Source organism: Staurois parvus, unplaced genomic scaffold (genome assembly GCF_062004578.1).
Source record: "Staurois parvus isolate SC_StPar_1 unplaced genomic scaffold, SC_StPar_1.0 ptg000746l, whole genome shotgun sequence".
NCBI classification, from domain to species: Eukaryota; Metazoa; Chordata; class Amphibia; order Anura; family Ranidae; genus Staurois; species Staurois parvus.
The window spans coordinates 84,797-107,988 of NW_028318542.1; the positions used below are offsets into that span (position 1 = coordinate 84,797).

The window sequence follows — 23,192 nt, forward strand, 5'->3', positions numbered from 1 at the left end:
CCCAGGGTGACTCCATTGGTGCACGTGTATAGTGTGTTTCTATAGGAGAATTTTAGATTGGAGATTTTAATCCTACCTCTTTTCTCCAGATCTTCTCGTCCATAGTCAAGGTACTTCTTGAGCGCTCTGGTGCAGTGTTCAGTAAGGTAGGATTTCACACCCTCACCAATATCACTGTCACTGTTCCACCTCTGAGCGCTGATCTCTGCTTTCTGCATGGACGGAATCCAGAGCAAGGTGTCTTGATCAAGTATCAAGAAGTCTTTCCCATCAAAGCCATACTGATAGTATCCATTTGTGCCTTCATCATCTTGCAGGGTGCAGCCATAAAAGAGCTGAAGAGTATGGGACCCTGTAGAGAGTGCAAAACACGAGGTACGTGGATTATAGCAGCAGGATAGGAATGTACCAGTTTCTATAGGATTACCACATACACCATTTTGTTGTTTGTTACAATAAAACTGTTCTTTTGTTTCAAATGTCACTTAAAGTTGTAAAGGATCAAGGTTTTTTACGTTCATTCTATGAATGATGGTAAAAAACCTTCTGTGCGCAGGAGCTCCCCCAGCCCCCTCAATACTTACCTGATCCCCATCGAGATCCAGCGATGTGCACGACAGCCTCGGCTGTCCTGGGTTTCTGCCTCCACATTGGCTGAGACAGCAAGCAAGAGCCATTGGCTGCCACTGCTGTCAGTCACAGCCAGAGAGGGGGCGAAGCCAAGCTGGGGCTCCTTGTTTGAATGCACATACGAATCAGCGGGTGCCCCCATAGAAAGCTGCTTCATTTTGAAAGGGAAGTTTTACTTTGCAAGTGGACTGTCCCCAGAGCTTAGCAAATGAGGTGACATTTTACTTTGTAAAGAATACCCAATCAGGTGAAAACAGCATTTCTGCTTGCACGTGATTGGATGATGGAGGTCAGCAGAGTTTTTCTTCATAGATCTACAAATGTTGCGCTCAAATTAAATAAAAATATATCAAATAAATAAAGTGACCTTGATAAAAATCACTTTATTTGTTATAGGTTTGATCATATAGATTGAATTATAATCACAAATTTGATATATTTTTATTTAATTTGAAAAATGGGAGCGCAACATTTGTAGATATGTGTTTTAATTGCACATTTGGAGTATGTGTTAATTGTTAGCGATCCATAGGGGTTCATTGTTTGTTTTGGCTCGCAAGTTATACACACCTGTTTTTTGTAGAGTTTTTCTTCATTCACTTAGCTCTGAGGATAATTATTGTGCAAATTGCAAGTTCCTTAACAAAGTGAACAGCCTATTTGTCTTTAGTAAATCATCCCCAGTGTGTTAATCCTGTTGAGTTAATCTTGTGTGCAGAGCCGGAGCTAGACTAGTTTGCGCCCTAGGCAATACCAGCTACTTGTGCCGCCCCCACCCCCAAAAAAAAACAAATTTTTCTTAAAACAGTAGAAAATATTAACTGCTTTCCCGCAGCCCTATAGCATATATACTGCTACAGGGCAGGAGGGGTGTGCAAAATCATGTGTATATATACATGATTTTGCATTTCTGGGTAGGTGGTGCACGCGCCCAACCCACGCCTCTATTCACGGCCTCGGCTGTCATTCACCGGGTCTCGGCCAGTGATTACTTGTTGGCACCCAGTGATCGTCGAGCATTACCGATGGAGGGAAAGAATTGTATGTAAACAATACAGTTCTCTCCCCTGTTGGCTGCAGAATACTGCTTTGTATGGCTCTGCATAGCACAGTTGTATAAAGCAGTGTGCTTACAGTTGAAAGCACTATGCTTACAGTTGAAAGCACTAACACAGCCCACAATAAAACAGCACACAGTTAACCCTTTGATCGCCCCAGATGTTAACCTCTTCCTGCCCAGTGCCATTAGTACAGTGTCAGTGCTTTTTGTTAGCACTGATCACCATATTGGTGTCACTGGGGATGTCAGTGACACCAAGTCAGTTCCCCCCTGTGTCAGAATGCCCGCCGCATTCCTGCTATAAGCCGCTGATCGCCACCATTACTAGTAAAATAAATAAATAAGTAAAAATCCCAGTATCTATACCGCCATTTATAAAAACTATAACTTTCACTGAAACCAATTACTTTGCACGTATTGGGATTTATTTTAGGAAAGACACGGAGCAGATAATATTTTGGCCTAAATTTATGATGAAATTAGATTTTTTAAATTTCTTTACTGGACATGTTTAACAGCAAAACGTAAAAAATAATGTTTTTTTCTCAAAATTGTCAGGCTTTTTTTTTTATAGTGCAAAAAAATAAAAACCGCAGAGGTGATCAAATACCACCAAAAGAAAGCTCAATTCGTGGGAAAAAAAGGACATACATTTCATTTCAGTGCAGTGTTGCATGTGGTCAAATGAACAAAACATGAAACTACTACATTTCTTTTAATTTGCAAAAATAAGTGCCATAAGATGCCACCGGCACCACTATGAAAGACAAAATCAGTGACACGGACGGGCTGAATCTGTGGCTGGCAGTGGCAGGGTGACAGTTGCAGTGAGTGAAGGATGATGGATCCACACAGACAGATCCCAGATCTGCCAAACTTCTTCCTGTGTGACGTCTCGTCCGCCCGGTTTGTGGTTCACACTGCTTACAGGTACGTCCAGTTCCGGTTGGATGACAGTGCCTGGGACTCCTGACCATCCACAGCAGCCTGGGATCCCCGCTACCACCCACAGCGGTTAGCACCCCACCAGACGGACCCCTGCAGGACAAGGATCCCGGCTATACTGATGGACTGTTTTATCACTTCCACATTGTGAGTTTTATCATTTGTGGCTTATTAAATATCTTTTTATGCTGCACTTACAAGGCGCCTCTTTCTTTCTTTATTAAATTCACAAAATGTAAGTCCTTATGCACATGGGATGTTTTTACAGCGGCTCTTTTTGGCTTTTGATGTTTTTTTCTACAGCCAGTAAACCACCCAGCATGTTATCCTATGTTTCCATGCACACATAGACTGTAATCAATGGTTTTTGGCTGGAAAAAACCCAGGACAAGTGGGTTTCTATTGAATTTATTTAGCTGTAAAAACGCTCTAATGCTGAAAAATGCTGAAAAACATGGTAAGTTGGGGTAAATCGTGAGAAACCGGCGTTTTTGGACAATTTTTTGACCCAAATTTTTTTTTTTTGATAAAAAAAACATGGCAAAACTCTAATTCAAAAATGCTAAAAACCACAAAAAAAACCTCACGTTTTTAACGTGACTTTACATAACTAACATTTCCAGCGTCATTAAAACGCCCCGTGTGCATGGAGCCTAATACCTGTTTAGTGTTTTGTGTAGGGGGGTGTACTAATGTGTCGATTATATTGCCTATCCCGGGGTTCTTCTTTAATTGTTAAATGAAGTGAATATTCACACACTTTATCCCTACAGCTGTTATAATTTCTTTTTCCCTTGATAAATTTTAGGTTGTGTTACTTACTTCTTGTGTAGTTGAACCGACTGACCAGGATCAGTAAGTTGTCTCTGAACACTTTTTCCCATCCTTTGCGCAAAGAGGTCTGCCTTTTCCAGTAATCATCGTCCTCGTTCTCCATCCAAGAAACCATTGGAATATCCTCATGACTTTCACTGCTATACTTATCAATCTCCTGATCGTTCACATATCCCACTGTCTCAAAGTGATAATGGCCTTCCTCTGGGTAGTACACACCAGTATGGCGGTAACTCAGCGTATGACTATCTGAAGGATGTACAAGAATATTGTCAGTGTTCTATGTCTTCCCCATCACTCACTGTACTGAGAGATGTATGTTGTAAAACTGAACTACAAATAAACACTTTAACATTCAATAGCATTCGATTTATAGGAAAGTGAGTTTTGCAAGTAGATGTGCTTCATCAGGACCAAAGGTATAAAAGACGGTAGAATATACAAGTAACAAACAGAAAGTTGATGTTGCGCTAATCACAATAATGCCACAGACATTCCAAAACAAATAATGAGAGGAGAAGACAATAGATAATACACCATAACATAATATGTAAATGGGAGGAATATGGGAGTGAAGGGAAAGGTGAAATAATAAAAGTCCAAAATGAGGACCAAAAGGTGTAACAGACAATAAACTGTGACCGTGGGCAAAACGAACGGAAATGATCAGGAAAAAATAAAATATTAACTAAATCACAGTTATAGTGGTACATATGAGTCCGTCATAACATAAATGAAACAATGTGAATACAACTGTTGATAGAGTGGAGCAAATTGTGGAAAATACAAAATGAAGTGCTTACTATTAAAAGTGGACAAACCACTTATCACAGAAGAATGACAATAACAACGCACAGTGAGGCCAAAAAATGTGACCATGCGACTAAAGGGTCATAACACAATGTGCATCAAAAGGCCATGTGACATAACACGACTAATAAGTGACCATATAAATACCATAAATAAATGTGGCAAACATATACAGTATAGAGTGCAACTAGTATAATACAGAAAATGGTGATATAAACGCACAGTGAAACCAAATGAATGTATTACTGTGCACCGTAAAATACAATAACACAATGAAGAAATAAATATCATGTGACTAAAAAAATCATAAATGAGACATAAAGTCCATGTGCAAAAACATCCAACAAAACGGCATAAAAAAAAAAAAAAAACACAACGTGGATTTGTAAATGATTGTTGAATCCCACACCGGCTAAATTGCCTCCTCACCTCCGCGCCCAGACCCCAAGGGGCCAAAAGGCTTTCAGGACACTCACTGCAGGAGCCCTTTAAGTGGAATCCCAAATGGCGATGTCGGGATGATATCTCCCTCAATGGTGGACCATACTGTTCAGCGGTGGTACTATATCCACTGGATCAACATTGTAGTGTAGTGTGAGTCTACCAGACTAGACATCATTGAAACCAATTTTCAGGTCTGACCTACATTATATACCTATTTGTTGATTCTTCCAGATCAGCAAAGCAACGGTTGAAATTATTTTCATGTCTCAGGGAACCCCTTGTAAAATTGATTTTCCTGGTGCATCATACAATGGGTTGTGGCTCCGTCCCAATAACCTGATAGGACTGGTTAACTATAAATCAAAGACAGGTCCGGCTCGCAGCATTCTCCTTTCAGTCCTCACCTGATCAGGACCGGAATCAAGAGGTATCCCTTACTGCTTGTCCCCCCAGCCAGGTTCAGCTTCTCCTGGGTGGAAGTCCTTTCCATACAGCCTCTGGATGAATTACATGGTTAGAGCTCCATTCTGGTGGTGGAGGTCTGTCAAAGAAAGCTTTAAACAAGCTTTGGAGTAAGTGGCAGCATTTTCCATTTGTTTCCCTTTTTTTCTCTGTTGTCAGTGTTTTTTTTCTTGCACTTGTTGTGTTGTGGGCTTTTGCCATTTCCAAGACGGCTGAAGTAGTGTACCCCATGAAAATGATGTGGCCATGGTGGGAAGTTTGTCCTTGCTTGCCCTTTTCCAAAATGGTTCTGGGAGCCGAGATTGCGATCTGAGCATGTTTGGGTGCTGATATCATCACTGATGGCCGGGGGTGCCATTTTAAACGGATTTAAGGCATTTTTGCTGGCTCAGCTCATGACAGTAGAATTTCAAAAGTTTGTTGTGCAGGTGCATACCAAACATTACAAATTTTTTCTTGGACCCTCCTCTCTGGCGAGATAATTCCCATTGTATGCTGCCATGATGCGCCAGGAAAATTGTATACTCACCTCTCTGTAATTTTCTTTTCCTGGTGCATCTTCATGACAGCATACAGAATCCCATCCAAATGTTGAGAGTTGGCCGGGTCTGCCTTTGATTTATAGTTAACCAGTCCTATCAAGTTGTGGGGACAAAGCCACAACCCATTGAATGCTGTCATGAAGATGCACCAGGAAGGGAAGATTACAGAAAGGCGAGTATACAATATTCTGTTATATAGAATAGTACCATAGGTTGTCGATAAATCAAGGTCTTCACCTACATCTAATTAATAAAAATGGATGTGTAGAAGGATTCAGGACTGTAAAGGTGCTTAACTGTACGTAAGATATTATTAACACAGAAAATTTCTTTAAAATTTGATGTTTTGAGTTACACAATTAAAATATAATCTCTATAAAATTTCAACCTTACATATAGTATGGTTGACAACAATTTTTTACAGCAGTACATTCGTTTTTATGTAGTCCCAACATGCTTCGCCCAATGGGCCTTCTTCAAATGACCGCTGGTTGTTCAGAGGTATATACAAAAAATATATACAAGAAAAACTACAATGTACAAACAATCATATTATTTAATATTATGTTCATTATATCTGCAGCTAATAGCCCATCATGCTTACCCATATATTTTCTTTTAAAAAAAGAAGAGTTTTCAGATAATGACATCAGTTAAGGTCCATAAGTGATCACAGTGGGCATAATAGGACCGAGCTGTAAAGAACTGGAATGATTACAAGTCTGTAGAATAAAAAACACGCAGTGGACTAAAACATCTCTGACTATAGTTCCAATACTTACTTACATAACTTTTGAAAAAAAGGACCACAAGAGGGTGCCCAAATAGTGAAGAAACACTAGTCTCAGCTTCCATAAATTGGTCTATACAATGAGGTTATACTCCTTTCTGTAAAGAATGTCTAGGAATGTGGGCAGTTCCTTGCGGGTGTCCGGCCATACAATCAGTATGTCATCGATATAAAGATGCCAAGTGATGATCAAATTAAGATAAGAATTAATATAATCTAGAGCAAAAAGATTACGCTCCCACCCCCCCCCCCCCCAGGTACAGGTTGGCGTACAATGGGGCACATCGTGTCCTCATCACCTGGAGGTAGTGGGAGCGTCCAAACATAAAGCGCTCACTTCTTTAAAAAAAAAAATCTGAATTATTGATAAAGCCAGCAGACAAAAGGAGGAAACTTGGTAATCAAGTGAGGGTAATGCTGTCCTAAATGCAGGTAATGTTCCTTGCACCAAGAGCCTGTTGGATCCAGCTAGGCTTCAGTCCCACTCGCCGCATGCGCAATTCTGGCCGGTTCCGTCTGCACTTTTACGGTCAGGCAATGGAGGGGCGGGGGGTATATGAGGCCTGCGGCCATCTTACCAGAGCCATGAGGTCTTTCTTGTTTCCAGCTTCTTTGGTGAGAACTTTATAGCATGTTAAGAGGAGTTTTTTGAGTCGGCTTGTGGGTGTTTTTAAGAATTAATTATACCTTATGGATAAAAGCCAAGTTGAGTTCTCCTCATTTTTACATAGCTCCCCAACTATGTCCATTTACACATATAGATGTGTATTTATTAATACCAATAAGAATTTTTAACTTATGGTTGGGCTTTCTCACCATGTAACCATTCATATTGTAATTTGTTGACTTATGTATTGGCCAATTCATTGAAGCTGTGACTAGAGTTTCTTCACCATATGGGCATCCTCTTGTGGTCCTTTTTTCAGGAGTTATGTAAGTTAGTATTGGAACTATATAGTCAGAGATGTTTCAGTCCATTGTATGTTTTTTATTCTACAGACTTGTAATTATTTTAATTCTTTACATCTCGGTCCTGTTATGCCCCGTGATCACTTATGGACCTTAACTGATGCCATTATCTGAAAAATCCTCTTTTACATTTTTGTTTTTAAAGAAATATATATTTTGGGTAAGCATGATGGGCTATTAGCTACAGATATATTGAACATGAGAATATTGAATAATGATTATGTTTGTTCATGTTGTAGTTTTTCTATTCTATGTATATTTTTTGCATATAGCTCTGGACAACCAGCAGTCATTTCCCCTGAAGAAGCCCCATTGGGCAAAACGTGTTGGGACTACATAAAAACTAATTTACTGCTGTAATAAATTGTTGTCAAGTATACTATATGTAAGGTTGAAATTTTACAGAGATTATATTTTAATTGTGCAACACAATACATTTGGTTCACATTTTTAAGAAATTTTCTGTGTTATTAATATCTTACGTAGTGTTAAGCACCTTTACAAATCCTTCTACACATCCAATAGTCTGTTATATCTACAGCTCGCTGTAAATTGGCGTGATCAGTAAATTGTACATAATAAAATAGAAAACAATAAAAAAAATATTTTTTAGTAATAATCCTGAAAAAAGACTTAAAATAACATAACTTCTGCTCACTCCTTGATCTTCAAATGCACAGGATTTTTATAATTTTTGCTAAGCTCTCCCCAGGCATCTAAGGTCTATTGAACTCAGTAAACATAAGCCCTCAGTTAGGGCAATTGACCTGAACTCAAAAAAGGGAGGATTTTCTATTTTATAGGGAACATCTAGAAGTGTTTCTGCAAACAAAATGTACCTCTTGTCTCGAATTCCTCCTACAAATTAGCAGCACATTTTCTGTACCTTGAGCCAAGCAAGGATCTGCCTGCTGCTGCTTCATGTAGTCTGAATATCTATGATTCCTCCTCCTTTAATGACACTCTTTGAACCCTGTGAGCCGTCAGATCACCTGTTATCAGGTGACATGGGAAAGCAAAGCTCTGCTTGTATCAGGATGGCTGTCTCCATACACAAGCAAGGTGTGGAAATGATCAGCTGCAAGGACATTACAGACAATAATGGTGGCTAGTCCATTGTTCTCCATTTCCCACTTTTGGGCACCATGTCCAGAGATTACAGTAGAACTAAAGGCAAAACTTTTTTCGGAGAGTTATACCTCCCCCTTGGGGAGATTTCTCTACATTTCCTGTCCCATAGCCAAAACAGTAAGTGAGAAGAAATCCCTGATTGTCAACAGAACTAGTGTCCCCATTGGAAGACTTCCCTTCTATTTCTATTTTGGAGGCAACCTACAATTTGGGATTTTCTTTCACTTTTGCTTTCAATGATGATGGTAAACAGGACAAATAGTGGAACTTCACTGCATCTGAGCACCACAAAGCAAAAATGCAAGCTAATCCATTTTTAATATTCAAGGCAAACTCCCCCATCCATCCATGTCTCCATGCTTTATTTTGCTGGGAAATCCCTTGGAAAAAAAACCCACCTGGCATTTATGGCCACAGCCATCTTAAGTAAGGGCAGATGATTCATGCAGCATTCACCTCCTGGAATCCATCTACCCTTAGCTCAGGCATGCAGGCAGGAGACATGGAAGAGGAATGGGAATGTAAAACATGAAAAAAAATATGCCCAGGGCTGGTGCTAGACTATTCTGCACCCTAGGCAAGACCAGCTACTGTCATGACCCCCCCCCCCAAAAAAAAACCCTTCAAAATAAAAATCCACACTTCTTGCCATCGTTAGCTCCATGTGAAGACTGACTGGGGAGCTGGTTGGAGGTGATGTCGGACGCAGTATGACTTGCACAGCACCTCATTGGCTGGATACCTCTTCTCCATGAATTGACTGATGTTTGCAGGAGACGGCTTCACCTCCAGCTAACATCATCCTGTAATGTCTGGAGACAGTGAGACCAGGATTCAGAAGTGATGTTTTACAAGTTGCTTCCGGGTCATTAACAGGAAGGGGAGATCAGTGAACAAGTGTTCGCTGATCTCCCTCCCTTATACCGGTGGCACCCACCATGCAGGTCCCAGATCTGCTAATGGGAGCGCAGAGCCTGTAGCATGGCACATCGGGGGTATGGAAGCAATCTGGAGGCTGCACAGCTATTGGATCATTTCCACCTGACAGTCAGCCTATCAGATTTACACGCACTCAATGAGATGCTTCCTGTTAGTTCTTATTTACACTTGTGTTTGAGGGACATTAAAAATGTGTCCTGAGCCACACTTTTACTGTCCCCAAACCAGTCCCCATTATGCTGCAAAGCCACTGCCACTGTAGTATGGCAATGGGGGGTTTCACACAACACCCCGCCGCTATTGCCATACTATCGTGGCTGTGCCTTTGCAGCATAATGGGGAGTGGTTGGGGGGATGGTAAAAGTGTGGCTCAGCTTCATATGTTTAATGTCCCTCAAACACAAGTGTAAATAAGAACTAACAGGAGGCATCTCACTGTGCTTATGTGATCGTCATCATTATCATGTTGGTGATCACACAGTACAGAAGGTGCTGTATGTCTGTCTGTATACAGCGTATTGTATCTCTGTCTGTGCCTCAGAAATCAGAAATTGTGAGCTTGCCTGTGCACTAGGCTCCCATTGCTTCCTGTGCACTCGGCCACCTCTATGTTGAATCACCTCCCTCCACCGGTCCACAGCCTCACCTTCTGCCCTCCTCAGCAGAGGATGGGATAATCACTCTGCCAGTGAAAGGCTGTGAGCAGCCACGGCGGCAGCTGCCACTGATTGGCATTGCAAGCGACAGTGCGACTTTAGCCGTCTGTGCCTGAAATTGAAAAAGAGTCCCATTCTGCTCCTTGCCTCATCAGGTGAACTCATAGGACAGCCATACTGCCCTTTCGGTGGCCCTGGCTGCAGCTGCGCCCTAGGCGGCTGCCTAGTTTGCCTAGTGGCAGCACCGGCCCTGCATATGCCATGTCCAGCATTTGTTTGTTTCGTGCCATTCATATGTCAAGTGAACGTCTGATGTACTCACCACAAAGGCTCAAAGGTAGAATAAGTGAGAGATACAGGAACACAAGGCTTAAACTGCTACAGACTCCTGTCATCCATTTGATCAGGCTCCAGGTATACAATACCTTTTGTTTTCTTCCGAATAAGCCTGCAAGATTTATAATAAAAAAAAAACATTAAAAATTATTTCAGATGATAGTCCTATTCAAATACGCATGCAAGAAACGTTTGAATGTGGCTGCCAGGCAGAGGTGTTCCTGGCCTCTTTGCTGGCTGATGATGATGAATGGTACACTCTCTAACCAACGCATAGCCAAGCAAAAGAACTTGGATTGAGATACACCTCAATTTAGGCAATAATCCTTCAGTTGATAAACAATACATATGAATAGGTCAAATAAAATCCTAGCTACTAGCAATTTAAGGCCCCTTTGACATGGGCCAAATCTGGTTTTGCTCAGCAGATCAGTGGACAGGTCCTGAGCGGGCAGAGCTGAGCAGAGGGCCAGATGACAGGTCCATTCCTGATCCGCTTATGCAGAGCGGACACAGACACAGCCCACTCTGCTCTATGGGCAGCTGGATGTAAACAGAATGGCTGTTCATTTACACCCAACTGCCCTCTGATCCTATGTGGCCAGACGGAGGGGAAGGGATCCCATTCTGTTTTTCCTTGCTGGATCAGATCGGACACAAGTCCGTTTCCATCTGGTGCTCCATAGAGGAGAATAGAGGGTCTGATTGGGTATGGTTGTCTGTTTTTCTGCCGGACCCAATTGAACCCTCTATTCTCCTCTAAGGAGTGCCGGATGAAAACAGACCTGAAAACATGTGAAAGGAGCCTAAATTTTTTTTTCTTGAATCAGTGACCCAGAACAAGTATGCAGATCAGTAGTCCAATTACTCTCATCTACTTATGACAATGACTTCAGCTGCTACAGTTGGGCTGGGCTGAGCAACAGCTTTCATGCTGATATTAACAAATTGCCAACTGAAATATTTAAATTAAAAAAAGGTGCACAGACTTCTATTTTGCTATACCAATAATTACAAATTATGATATCTCATCACCTATCTATATACATTATATTGCCAAAAGTATTGGGCCGCCTGCCTTTACACGCACATGAACTTTCATGGCAAACCCATTTTTTGTCCGTAGGGTTCAATAGTGAGTTGGCCCACCCTTTGCAACTATAACAGCTTCAACTGTTCTTTGAAGGCCGTCCACAAGGTTTAGAAGTGTGTCTATGGGAAGGATTGACCATTCTTCAAGAAGAGCATTTGTGAGGTCAGGCACTGATGTCGGACAAACGAGAAGGCCTGGCTCGCAGTCTCCACTCTAATTCATCCTAAAGGTGTTTTGTCGGGTTGAGGTCAGGACTCTGTGCAGGCCAGTCAAGTCCTCCACCCCAAAACATGCTCATCCATGTCTTTATGAACCTTGCTTTGTGCACTGGTGTGCAGTCATGTTGGAACAGGAAGGGGCCATCCTCAAACTGTTCCTACAAAGTTGGGAGCATGAAATTGTCCAAAATGTTAGGCCAAGCCCAACCCCTGGAGAACAATTTGACAGATACCCGCTCCCACGTCTGCTGCGATCACCTAGGTGATCAGAAGCAGAAGCTGTCCTCCCCCCTCCCTCCCGTAGTCTTCTGGGACACATGACAGGTCCCAGAAGACTACAGGGCCATTCACAAAGCGCAGCACTTCTCACACAGTGGGCACCTGGCTGTGAAGCCACAAGCTGTCACAGCCAGGTGCCCACACTGAAGATGCCGGCACCAGGGAGAGAAGACGGCCAATGAAACCAGTGGTGGTGAGGACACCGTTGGACCGAGGGACAGATAAGTGGCTGTATTTTAAAAGTCAGCAGCTGCAATTTTTGTAGCTGCTGGCTTTTTGTTTTTCAGCTAGAACTCCGCTTTAAGTAATTTGGTGACTGGTCGCGGGCCACAATGAAATAAAGCGGTTCAGAATTTAGAATTTTTTTATATTGATAGCATAATGAACATTTTCCTCCTGCAACTGCTGCTGAATGCCCGTGGAAGGGAAAGTAGGAGAAGCCACCTTTCAATGGTTGCAGGAGAAAAATGGAGAGGAGCAGTTTCTGTATATGCCACCCTTCCTGTCCAAGTGTAAAACAGAATGTGACAGGGAGGCCGCATGGACCCCCTGGAGCATGGGGAGAGGGCACTATTGTTAACCCTGACGCTATACTAGTGGTTGGTGGTGTGTGTTAAAAACGCATCTCAACTATGGGATTTTACTGCCCCCCCAAGCTACAAATGTAAACAAGCCCTTACTATCCTAAGCCCCCAATATGGCTGTTTTCATATATGATATCTTGCAGGTGTGGTGCACTTTTTGAAAGTGCACAAAAACTCCTACATTCAGGAGTTTTGGTGCGCTTTCAGAAATCGATTTAAACCCGCAGGATATAATACAAGTCTATGGCTCAGTGGAGCTAACCCAGAAGTGCACTGCGCTGTGTGGAATCAGGCTAATAGTTGATAACCTTTTTATAGGTCCTAAAATACCCATTTCAAAAGCGCAGTGTACTGTATGTCATGTTTAATACACTGACGTTTTCCTCTTTCAGCTTCTGCTGACATCTCTCTCCAGCCTGCTAGAAAGGTCCCAGGTGAAGTGCACTTGGTATCGCTCTGCCTGGGACTGGAGCCAATGCTACAAAGGAAGCATCGACTTATGAAGCTCCTGCTCTCTCCGCGGCCGCCTGCTTCCTCCACTGCCATCGAGCCGGGGCCATTTCGATATTTATGTTGCCATCTGCATAGCTCCACACCTATCATCCAGGAGCTTCTCAAGCTTTCTGGATGCAGAGAGAGCTATCATCCTGGCAGTGAGGCAGTAATGGCAGAGTTCCCCTGTAATATGGACCAGTGTGGTAGCACCCAGCTAGTGCAGAGTTCCCCTTAAATATGTAAGGTTTTAGCTTGCAGAGTTGAGCTTAGCTCTGACTCCTACCCCCATATTTCCTGGTTGTTCTAATTTAGGAGGTGACAGTCTGAGCAGAAACCACAAATATCCTGTATGTTGCTTTTCACAGTAACAAGAAATGTTAAGAGGAAGATATATGCTTTGTGACGTAATCGCTAGTATATATGCTTGTGAGAATGGTATACAATTCACGTAGCAGATAAGAGCAGATGGGTCGTCTGCTGGGTCAAAAAACGCTGTTTTTAATAAAGTCTGCATCCGGAGCTTTACCTGAATTTTCAAAAATTGCTACAACAGCAGCAGATGATCATACTATACAGATCTAACTAGCAGAACCCAGCAACACAGATTACAGTGTGCAAGTTATGCTTTTACCTAACAACAATCACACCCACACTGACTACAGTGTGACAACTAAATGTACCTAGGAAAACACAAACTAAATCTGACTATACATCTAATGGGTTGCCGCTGACCCCACCCAATGCATGTTTCATCTACAAGTGGACATCTTCAGGGGACAAGTAAGTTACTTGTCCCCTGAAGACATCCACTTGCAAATGAAATGCATGCTGGGTGGGGTCAGCAGCCCGTGACCTAATTACACCTGACAGAACAGACCACATAAGATAATGGACTGTTATAGAAGTAAAAAAAATGGTGGGATTCAAAGAGGGAAACCAGTTTCTGTTTCCAACCAAAGAGCAGGAACCACATACAAATCACCTAGTTTTAATTAAACTATCTTTTTACTACAAATTTTGAAAATATGGTTGACACTAAACACACCAAAGACATATTTATTATACCTTTGGGATACAAGTTTTTCACACTGCAGTAAAGTACAGAATAGAGTGTTATAAAAAAAATGATAAATGTGTTGTACATTAACAATTAACCAAGAAGAAGAGAAAAAGGAGTCTTTGGAGTTGGCAAATAGACACTTTGCAATTGCAGTTTTACTCATTTTCCAAGAGCTTAGTGAATTGGTGAAACTCTGCTGATTGCCATCATCCAATCATGTGCAAGCAAAAAAAAAAAGCAAAAAAAGCAAAAAGTGAAGCTTCACCATGTTCACTAAGTTCTGGGGAAAATTGGTGAAACTGCACTTGCAGAGTACACAGTCTATTTAGTAAAAACACCCCTTTGTCTCTTTCTTTTGCAACATTACTTACTTTTCATTGGCTGTAAAGTGTTCAATATAATTTCTCCAATAATGAACTTGCCAGAGTCAGTTAGGTCTGAATTCCATTCTGATTTTTGGAAGGTGGTGAATTCATCTTGGGAAAAAAAAACACAGAAACACAGTGGTGAGGAAGGCTGAGAAAAGTTGACAGTTGATCCCAAACATATTGTTATTCCAATGCTGCTGATCCAAAGAAGGCAAAACAAAAAAGCAATGAAATAAGTGAAAATGTATTATCTCAGTAAAAAAACCTCTCTATCCATCAATGGCAGTTGCTTTTCTATAAAGAATGAACAAAAAAGTATAAGTTTGTAGGTTATGGTAAGAAGGCTTTACCCTTTTGCTGCCAGGCCCCATGCTAGAATATTAAACTCCAGACCATTTTTGCAATTTTTCCATTGTTTTGTTTTTCTTTCCCTTACAGCTTTCAGAGTTTGTAAAATACTCCCCAAACCATACATTTTCTGAAAGCACATGCCCAAGAGAATAAAAAGAAGGTGCTACTGATAATGTTTATTATCAAACCAATATTTTCGCTAAAAATACACTAAAATCATTATTAGCAAACACAGCACATTTTCAAAATTCCCACTAAATATAGAGGCTTAGCCTGTATTGAGTTAATAAATAATAATTATTTGTAAATCTTAATTTGCACCTTTAATTTGCGAAATAGTAAAAACGATGGGCAGCACAGTGGCTAAATGGTTAGCAGTTCCACCTGGCAGCACTGGGGTCATGGTTCGAATCCCAACCATGGCACCACCTGCCTGGAGTTGGCATGCTCTCTCTGTGCCTGTTTACCAGCCCCCTGCTCTCCATTCTGACACTGATCTCCCACCCCAGAAGCAACTTCAGCCAGTGGGGTGGAGGAGGGAGAACTAGTCAGCAGCCTTGCATGGAGGGCCATTGGAGATTGGTGAGGGGGGAAGCCACTGAAGGGGGGTTGTAACAGTGGGGTGGATTTTTTACATAGTTTTGTTCCCTGTGGCACCCCTGCAGCATATTCAGGCAGTGGGAAGAGAGAGGTGGAGAATCTGGCAATTGCTGGGGGTGATAAGTGCAGTGGAGGAAGGGAACAGTAGGGTGGGGGCATTTTAGCACTGAAGTGATCATAAGCTGATAGCAGAAATGAACAGCTGAAAACGATGATACAGGTCTGTATGTTTTGGGTTTATTTGACCATCATTAGTGCATTGCATGCAAACAATGGCTATTATGAAGTAGGGCTTAAGGACGAAGGAGAAAGTACAGCTATAAAGGGCATGGGGAGAAGGGTTTAAAGGAATCAAAAATCCCTCCAAATGAACCAGTGTGTAGCACAGTAGAGCCTATCTTAGAACAAAAAGGTATACACATGTCTCATTTAGGTTAAGACATATAAACACTTTCTATTCTAAGAAAGATCTATTGTGTTGCTACAGGGAAGCAATAAATGTTATAGCCATAAAATTATTGTAGGGGGCCATTGATAATAAGGAACCCATATGCCGATTGTAGGGGGCCATTGATAAAAAGGAACCCTTAGACTGATTGTAGGGGTCATTGATAATAAGGAACCCTTAGACTGATTGTAGGGGGTCATTGATAATAAGGAACCCTTAGGCTGATTTGTACGGGGTCATTGATAATAAGGAACCCTTAGACTGATTGTAGGGGGTCATTGATAATAAGGAACCCTTAGGCTGATTGTAAGGGTCATTGATAATAAGGAACCCTTAGGCTGATTGTAGGGGTCATTGATAATAAGGAACCCTTAGACTGATTGACACAGCAGGCACCGGATCGCGGTGGTGCACGATCCCAGGGAGCGCGCACAGCTAGAAAAGGCGGGTGCCGTTTATGAACGGCAACCCGCCCCTGGACTGCCACCGCCCTGCCGTTTATAAACAGCAGGCGGATGGCAAGAGGTTAAGGGAAATCTTCCCAACAGTTCTTCAATAGTGAGGTCCCGCCAAAATGAGTGACAAAAATCTTAATTTATATAATAACCTTCATTCCAAGCATCTTGACTCAAAGCAAATGGCTCCCAGTTCCCAAGTGTAGCTGATTTGGTCGTTAGTGGGCCTCAGCACCTGAAATGACCAGATACTCTAGGAGAGCTGGACAGGGCTGTAGAAGGTCCTTAACCACTTGCCCTCCTGGGGATTTACCCACCTTCTTGACCAGGCCATTTTTTTGCGTTACGGCGTTACTGATGTGAACACTCATCCTAACTGTTGCATTCCATATGTTGTTTTATTTATTACTTACACCTAACCCCTGTACTGTGTACATTATGCATTGATATACAGTATATAGACCTGACCAAGGTGTTCATTGTCTCAACAGTTGCTGGTTTTAATGAAATTCTTCCTTATGGTAGGCTCAGTAAGGCAGTCTATACAACGGTCATTATTATGTCCAACAGCGGGGTTGAACTAAAAAAAAAAAACCTAGATTCCCACATCTACACATTGGACGTGGATGCAGAAATCACTCCCACTGAGGTATTGTGTTCTGGCAGCGGAGAGACTTATCACTTCGCACTGATTAGTGCTGCCATCTATAACTGGTGGTGCTGATCATGTGGAAATTTTCCTAGAGGCTGGTTGTACAGACATTGATCGATCGGGACACTGCCCTACAAACTCCTGATTCTGCCCTCTGCTCTGCTGATCCCTATCCTCTGACCTGTTGACCCCCAGTACACTCTGCTATTGATTCCTGTTTTTGTACACTGCCCTGCTGACGTCATATCCTCTGCCCCCCTGACATTGTTTACTGCATCCCCATATCATACTGGCTAGATCTGGCCCTGGTCCAAAAAAGAGAAAATATCCAGTGAGCGGCAGTTGTGTGGCCGAAAACACCTTGCTGATGTCAGAGGTCAGAGGAGAATGGGCAGACTGGTTCAAGATGATAGAAAGGCAACATTAACTCAAATATTCACTCATTACAACCAAGGTATGCAGAATACCATCACTGAATGCACAACACGTTGAACCTTGAAGCAGATGGGCTACAGGAGCAGAAGACCACACCAGGTGCTACTTCTGTCAGCTAAGAACAGGAAATGGAGGCTACAATTCACACCGGATCACCAAAATTGGACAAGACAAGATTGGAAAAATGTTGCCTCATCTAATGAGTCTTGATTTCCCTAGAGTGGTTGTGTGTGAAAATCCCAGTAGATCAGTAGTTTTTGGAACACCCAGAACAGCCCGTCTGGCACCAACAACCATGCCACATTCAAAGACACTTAAATCACCTTTCTTCCCCATTCTGATGCTTTGTTTAATTTTCAGCAAGTCAGCTTCACCATGTCTTGATGCCTAAATGCATTGAGTTGCTGCCATGTGATTGGTTGATTATCTCCAAATATCACCCAAACCGTCCTCTCCGCTCCTCACACGACCTCCTGCTCTCTAGCTCCCTTGTTTTCTCCTCCCATGCTCGTCTCCAGGACTTCTCCAGAGCTTCCCCCATCCTCTGGAACTCTCTAGCCAAATTTTTCAGACTATTGCCTACTCTACTCACTTTTAAGCAATCTCCGAAAACCTATCTCTTCAGGGAAGCCTATCCTGCCCTCAGCTAATAATGGAATCTTCTACTCTTCCAACCAGTTCATCCCCCACAGTTACTACCTTTTGTACCACTAGTCCCTCCCTCCTAGATTGTAAGCTCCCAGGATCAGGCCCTCCTAACCCTCTTGTATTGAACTGTATTGTTGCTGTAATGTCTCCCTCTATATTGTAAAGCGCTGAGCAAACTGTTGGTGCTATATAAATCCTGTAGAATAATAATAATCAATTTTTGTTACCAAGCGGTTGAACTGGTGTACCTAATAAAGTGGCCGGTGAGTGTATATGTGAAACTATTTGTAATGTCAGTCTGTTCATCCAGAGTAATAAATCACACAGCTCTGTCAGATAGCATAGCCAGAATTAATATCTTAGCAGCTTTCTGTGTCACCTGTCTATTCACAGGACAGTGAACAGGCAGTGATATTGTGCTTCTCTCTCAAGGAAACAGACCGGCATTGGAGAGGTGACCCAGGCAGTGGTGTATTTAGGTTTTGCGCTGCCCCAGGCAACACAAAAATTGTCTGGCCCCCCCACGGACACTGACCAACACCCCCCTTTCCCCCTTCAGCAGAGAGAGCCTGACATTGCTGACATTGACCAACAACCAGGGGCGGACTGGCCATTTGGGCGCTCGTGCACTATACGTGAAAGTTATAGCGTTTACAAATGGCGGGAAAGATACTGGGATTTTTAGGTTTTTTTTATACTAATAATGGCGGCGATCAGCGAATTATGGCGGCGATCAGGGACTTATGGCCGCGACCAGCGACTTATGGCAGGACTGCGGGACTGCGGCAGACATTCTGACATTGGGGGGTACTGACTTGGGGTCACTGACATCCCCAAAAACACTAATACAGTGATCAGTGCAAAAAAAAAAAACACTGACACTGTACTAATGGCAATGGGGAGGAAGGGGTTAACTTTATTTAGCAGGGAAGGGTTATAGGAGTGAGGGGGAGTGTTTTACTAGGGGGCGGAGGTGTGTACTGGGCGGGACAAGGCTGATCGAGAAAGAGAAACTGTTCTTTCTCGATCAGCTCATCCTCGAGCTGACAGGGAAGTGACAGACAGTACGACTACTGCAGCTGTGCTGTCTGTCACTGTTTGCCGCCGATCCCGGGAAACAGCCGCTAAGGACCGGCTGTGATCCGACGACTCACATCTGCGGCGGTGATCGGCGGGACAGATAGGGCGGCGGCGCGCCTCGCGCGCGCCCCCTATTTGTTTACAAAACACACGTTTTAAAACATGGTTTTGCCTGCGAGTGCTGCCCTGCTGCCGTATATCTACAGTGGCTGGGCGGCAAGTGGTTAAACAATTAAATGTAACAAAACTAAACAAAACATACTAGTGTGCATTCAGCCTTAAACTGGATTGTCAGAAATAAATATTGTTTGTATTGTTATTACAATGTTGATGGTATTAAATGCAAGAGATAAAATATTGAACGCAAAGATTTCCATTAAAGCTGAACTCCTAAGGCTCCATGCACACTGACTTAAAAAAAATGCCAGTGCTTTCATCAGAAAAAAACGCTAATTTTGAGCATTTTTTTACTAGCGTTTAGGAGCATTTAGCATTTTTTAAAAAACGCTATAAAAAATGCAAAACAAAAGGGTTTTTTTCTGCGTTTAAACACTGAGCTTAAAAATGCCTCTAAAAGTCCTAATATGCATGGACACAAAGGATAATATTAGATGATTCTACAGGCAAAACATTAAACTCCTCTAGGAGCAGAGTTTTTGAAGCCAGTGTGCATGGAGCACAAACAAATTACCTTTAGCCCTTGTTCACATCTATGCGGCTGTGCGTGCTGCACTTTGCGTGGGTACGAGAGCCCATTAATTTGAATGGACTCCCGTGCTCCATGACATGCAGGGAAGAAGTCCCTGCACTTCTTCTGAAAATGCAGCCCGCACGGGAACCTCGATTCTCAGTATGGTTGTGTTTTCCAATGAGTACTAGAACTAATGCCCGCGGATCCGCATTCCTACGTGTGGATTTTCGTGCGGATCCACAGTGGCACCACCCGCACAGATGTGAGCCTAGCCTAAATGTTGGTAATCATAGGTCCTGCTTGCTGCTCTGTAGTGCAATAATAATGGTAGCTTCAATAACGCCGGATACTCAGCATTCTACTTTCGTGTCTGAAAGTTCCGGCTCTCATACTGTACAGGGATTAGGTTATATAGCCGGCCCCTCCTCTCCCCTCATCTGTTCACAAAAGACTTTGCATTCAGTTCACAGACTTCAAGAAGTTCTGTGAATGGACAAGAAAAGAGGAGGGGCTGGTAAACGACAGCATTTCCTCTTGTCCATTCACAGAACACCCGCATTGTGTGAGAGACACAACTTTAAGCCGCAGTGCATGCACTAACAATTACATCTGACATCAGTGAAACTCTCATTTTTTTTACCTACACAGAAGCTAGCAGTATCATAATCAGAGGCACCTCGTTTATACAGAACATAATTAAAAAACAATATGGAGTTCTGCTTTAATGGACTTCTTTAACTATTTCAGGCCTAGTTAGAATGTAAGAGAAAAAAAATACTCACTCCAGCAGTAGTATATAAGAAGCATATCTGTGTTTGATCTGTAACAAAGGCCAAAGTTGGCTGTCAGACTCATACTGCATAAATCAAGAGCAAGGGACAGATAGGCAAACATGTTGAGAACTGTTACTTTAAAGCACCAGGACTTACCGTTTGTCACTACTTACCAGACAGAACAGAGAGCTTAAAGAGTTACTAAACCCAGGACCCTGCATTCACTATATCTGGTCTCCCCGGACCCTGCATTCACTATATCTGGTCTTCCCGGACCCTGCATTCACTATATCTGGTCTCCTCGGACCCTGCATTCACTATATCTGGTCTCCCCGGACCCTGCATTCATTATATCTGGTCTTCCCGGACCCTGCATTCACTATATCTGGTCTCCCCGGACCCTGCATTCACTATATCTGGTCTCCCCAGACCCTGCATTCACTATATCTGCTCTCCCAGGACCCTGCATTCACTATATCTGGTCTCCCCGGACCCTGCATTCACTATATCTGGTCTCCCCGAACCCTGAATTCACTATATCTGGTCTCCCAGGACCCTGCATTCACTATATCTGGTCTCCCCAGACCCTGCATTCACTATATCTGGTCTCCCAGGACCATGCATTCACTATATCTGCTCTCCCAGGACCCTACATTCACTATATCTGCTCTCTCAGGACCCTGCATTCACTATATCTGCTCTCCCAGGACCCTACATTCACTATATCTGCTCTCCCAGGACCCTACATTCACTATATCTGCTCTCCCAGGACCCTGCATTCACTATATCTGCTCTCCTGGACCCTGCATTCACTGTATCTGGTCTCCCAGGACCCTGCATTCACTATATCTGGTCTCCCAGGACCCTGCATTCACTATATCTGGTCTCCCAGGACCCTGCATTCACTATATCTGCTCTCCCAGGACCCTGCATTCACTATATCTGGTCTCCCTGGACCCTGCATTCACTATATCTGGTCTCCTCGGACCCTGCATTCATTATATCTGCTCTCCCCGGACCCTGCATTCACTATATCTGCTCTCCCAGGACCCTGCATTCACAATATCTGGTCTCCCAGGACCCTGCATTCACTATATCTGCTCTCCCAGGACCCTGCATTCACTATATCTGGTCTCCTCGGACCCTGCATTCATTACATCTGCTCTCCCCGGACCTTGCATTCACTATATCTGCTCTCCCAGGACCCTGCATTCACTATATCTGGTCTCCCACAGTACACACATCAAGGAAATGCAATTATTTTAGTAAATATAAACTGCTAAATACCTTTTCCCATCAGCAGTTAGAGCAGTCTAGTGACTTCTATCAGTGTCCGGCTGAGCACTGGTTAAGCTTGTAGGAGGAATTTTCGTTCTCATCTGACTGTCCTATGAGGCTGCTTGACCCCTGCCCTCTGTCTGGACAGTTCTGATTGGCCCTGTGTTGGCTACATGCACTCTCCCAAAAAAAAAAAAAAACCTCTCTAGCAATAGACATCAAACTGAGCATCTGCAGAGTGCCTCCTAGCTCTGTACTATCAGCAGATTTATTGGGGACAGTAGAAGAAGGGGAGGATCAGAGAAGACAGGATCAAACATCCTTTTTTACACAATGCAGAGGATTAACCACTTAGGTTCCACAGTGAGTATAACAAGCATGCTTTACTGCATATACAGACTGATTTTACTGTTGTGGGTTTAGTAGCAGTTTAAAGTTGTGATGGACTGTGCACAATGCTTGCCCTGCCTCTATATGAAGGCCCCTTCAAATACTTTTGTAGCAGTATTGTCACCTCATAGGAGACCTTCAGGAAAACATATGTGTACACAATTATTTCTTTGGCCCCTTTCACATGAAGAGTCTGATCAGGTCCGACTGTCAGTTTTTTGGGTAGACCTGATTGGACCCTCCATTCACCTCTAAGTCCCAGAACATGGTCCATTTACACCCACCTACCTCTAATCTCATCTGGTCGGCTACAAAAAAAAAAATATGGAAGGGATCCATCTTTCTCTGTCTAGGTGGATGGGATCAGAGTATAGTCTGAGAGTAAACGGATAGTGGAATCTGTTTACACCCGCTTGCCCATAGAGCAGAGTGAGCTTTTTCCCGTGTCCTCTCTGCAGAAACTGAGCGAACATGGACCTCCCATCCGCACACTCTGCTCTGCTCAACAGGGGATCAGTGGATAGGTTCTGTAGAAATTTTCTGAAACACATATAATACTTCTTTAGTGTCTATAGGCAATTTTGCAAATGAAAGAGCCGGTGAGATAAAAAATAAAGTGTGATTTTATTATATCACACAATGGCTTAAAATAACAATGTAAAGCGTATCATGAACAGTTCCGTGTAGAAAAAACTAGAAATATCAAAGCCAAAGTTAAAAGATAAGTCACCATTATTGTCATGGCT

General features: G+C 42.8%; 1 protein-coding gene across 1 annotated transcript in view; it reads right to left on the bottom strand.

The window, feature by feature from the left end:
• LOC149445086 (zinc-alpha-2-glycoprotein-like) overlaps window positions 1-23,192 on the bottom strand; it is a 63,456-nt gene that overhangs the window by 27,561 nt on the left and 12,703 nt on the right. Inside the window, exons 2-5 of the mRNA XM_089654225.1 lie at window positions 14,649-14,753; window positions 10,535-10,660; window positions 3,458-3,718; window positions 77-352 (exon numbers count right to left, since the gene is read on the bottom strand). Of these exons, the coding sequence (XP_089510351.1) occupies window positions 77-352; window positions 3,458-3,718; window positions 10,535-10,660; window positions 14,649-14,753 (768 nt within the window). The remainder of the gene's footprint in view (window positions 1-76; window positions 353-3,457; window positions 3,719-10,534; window positions 10,661-14,648; window positions 14,754-23,192) is intronic.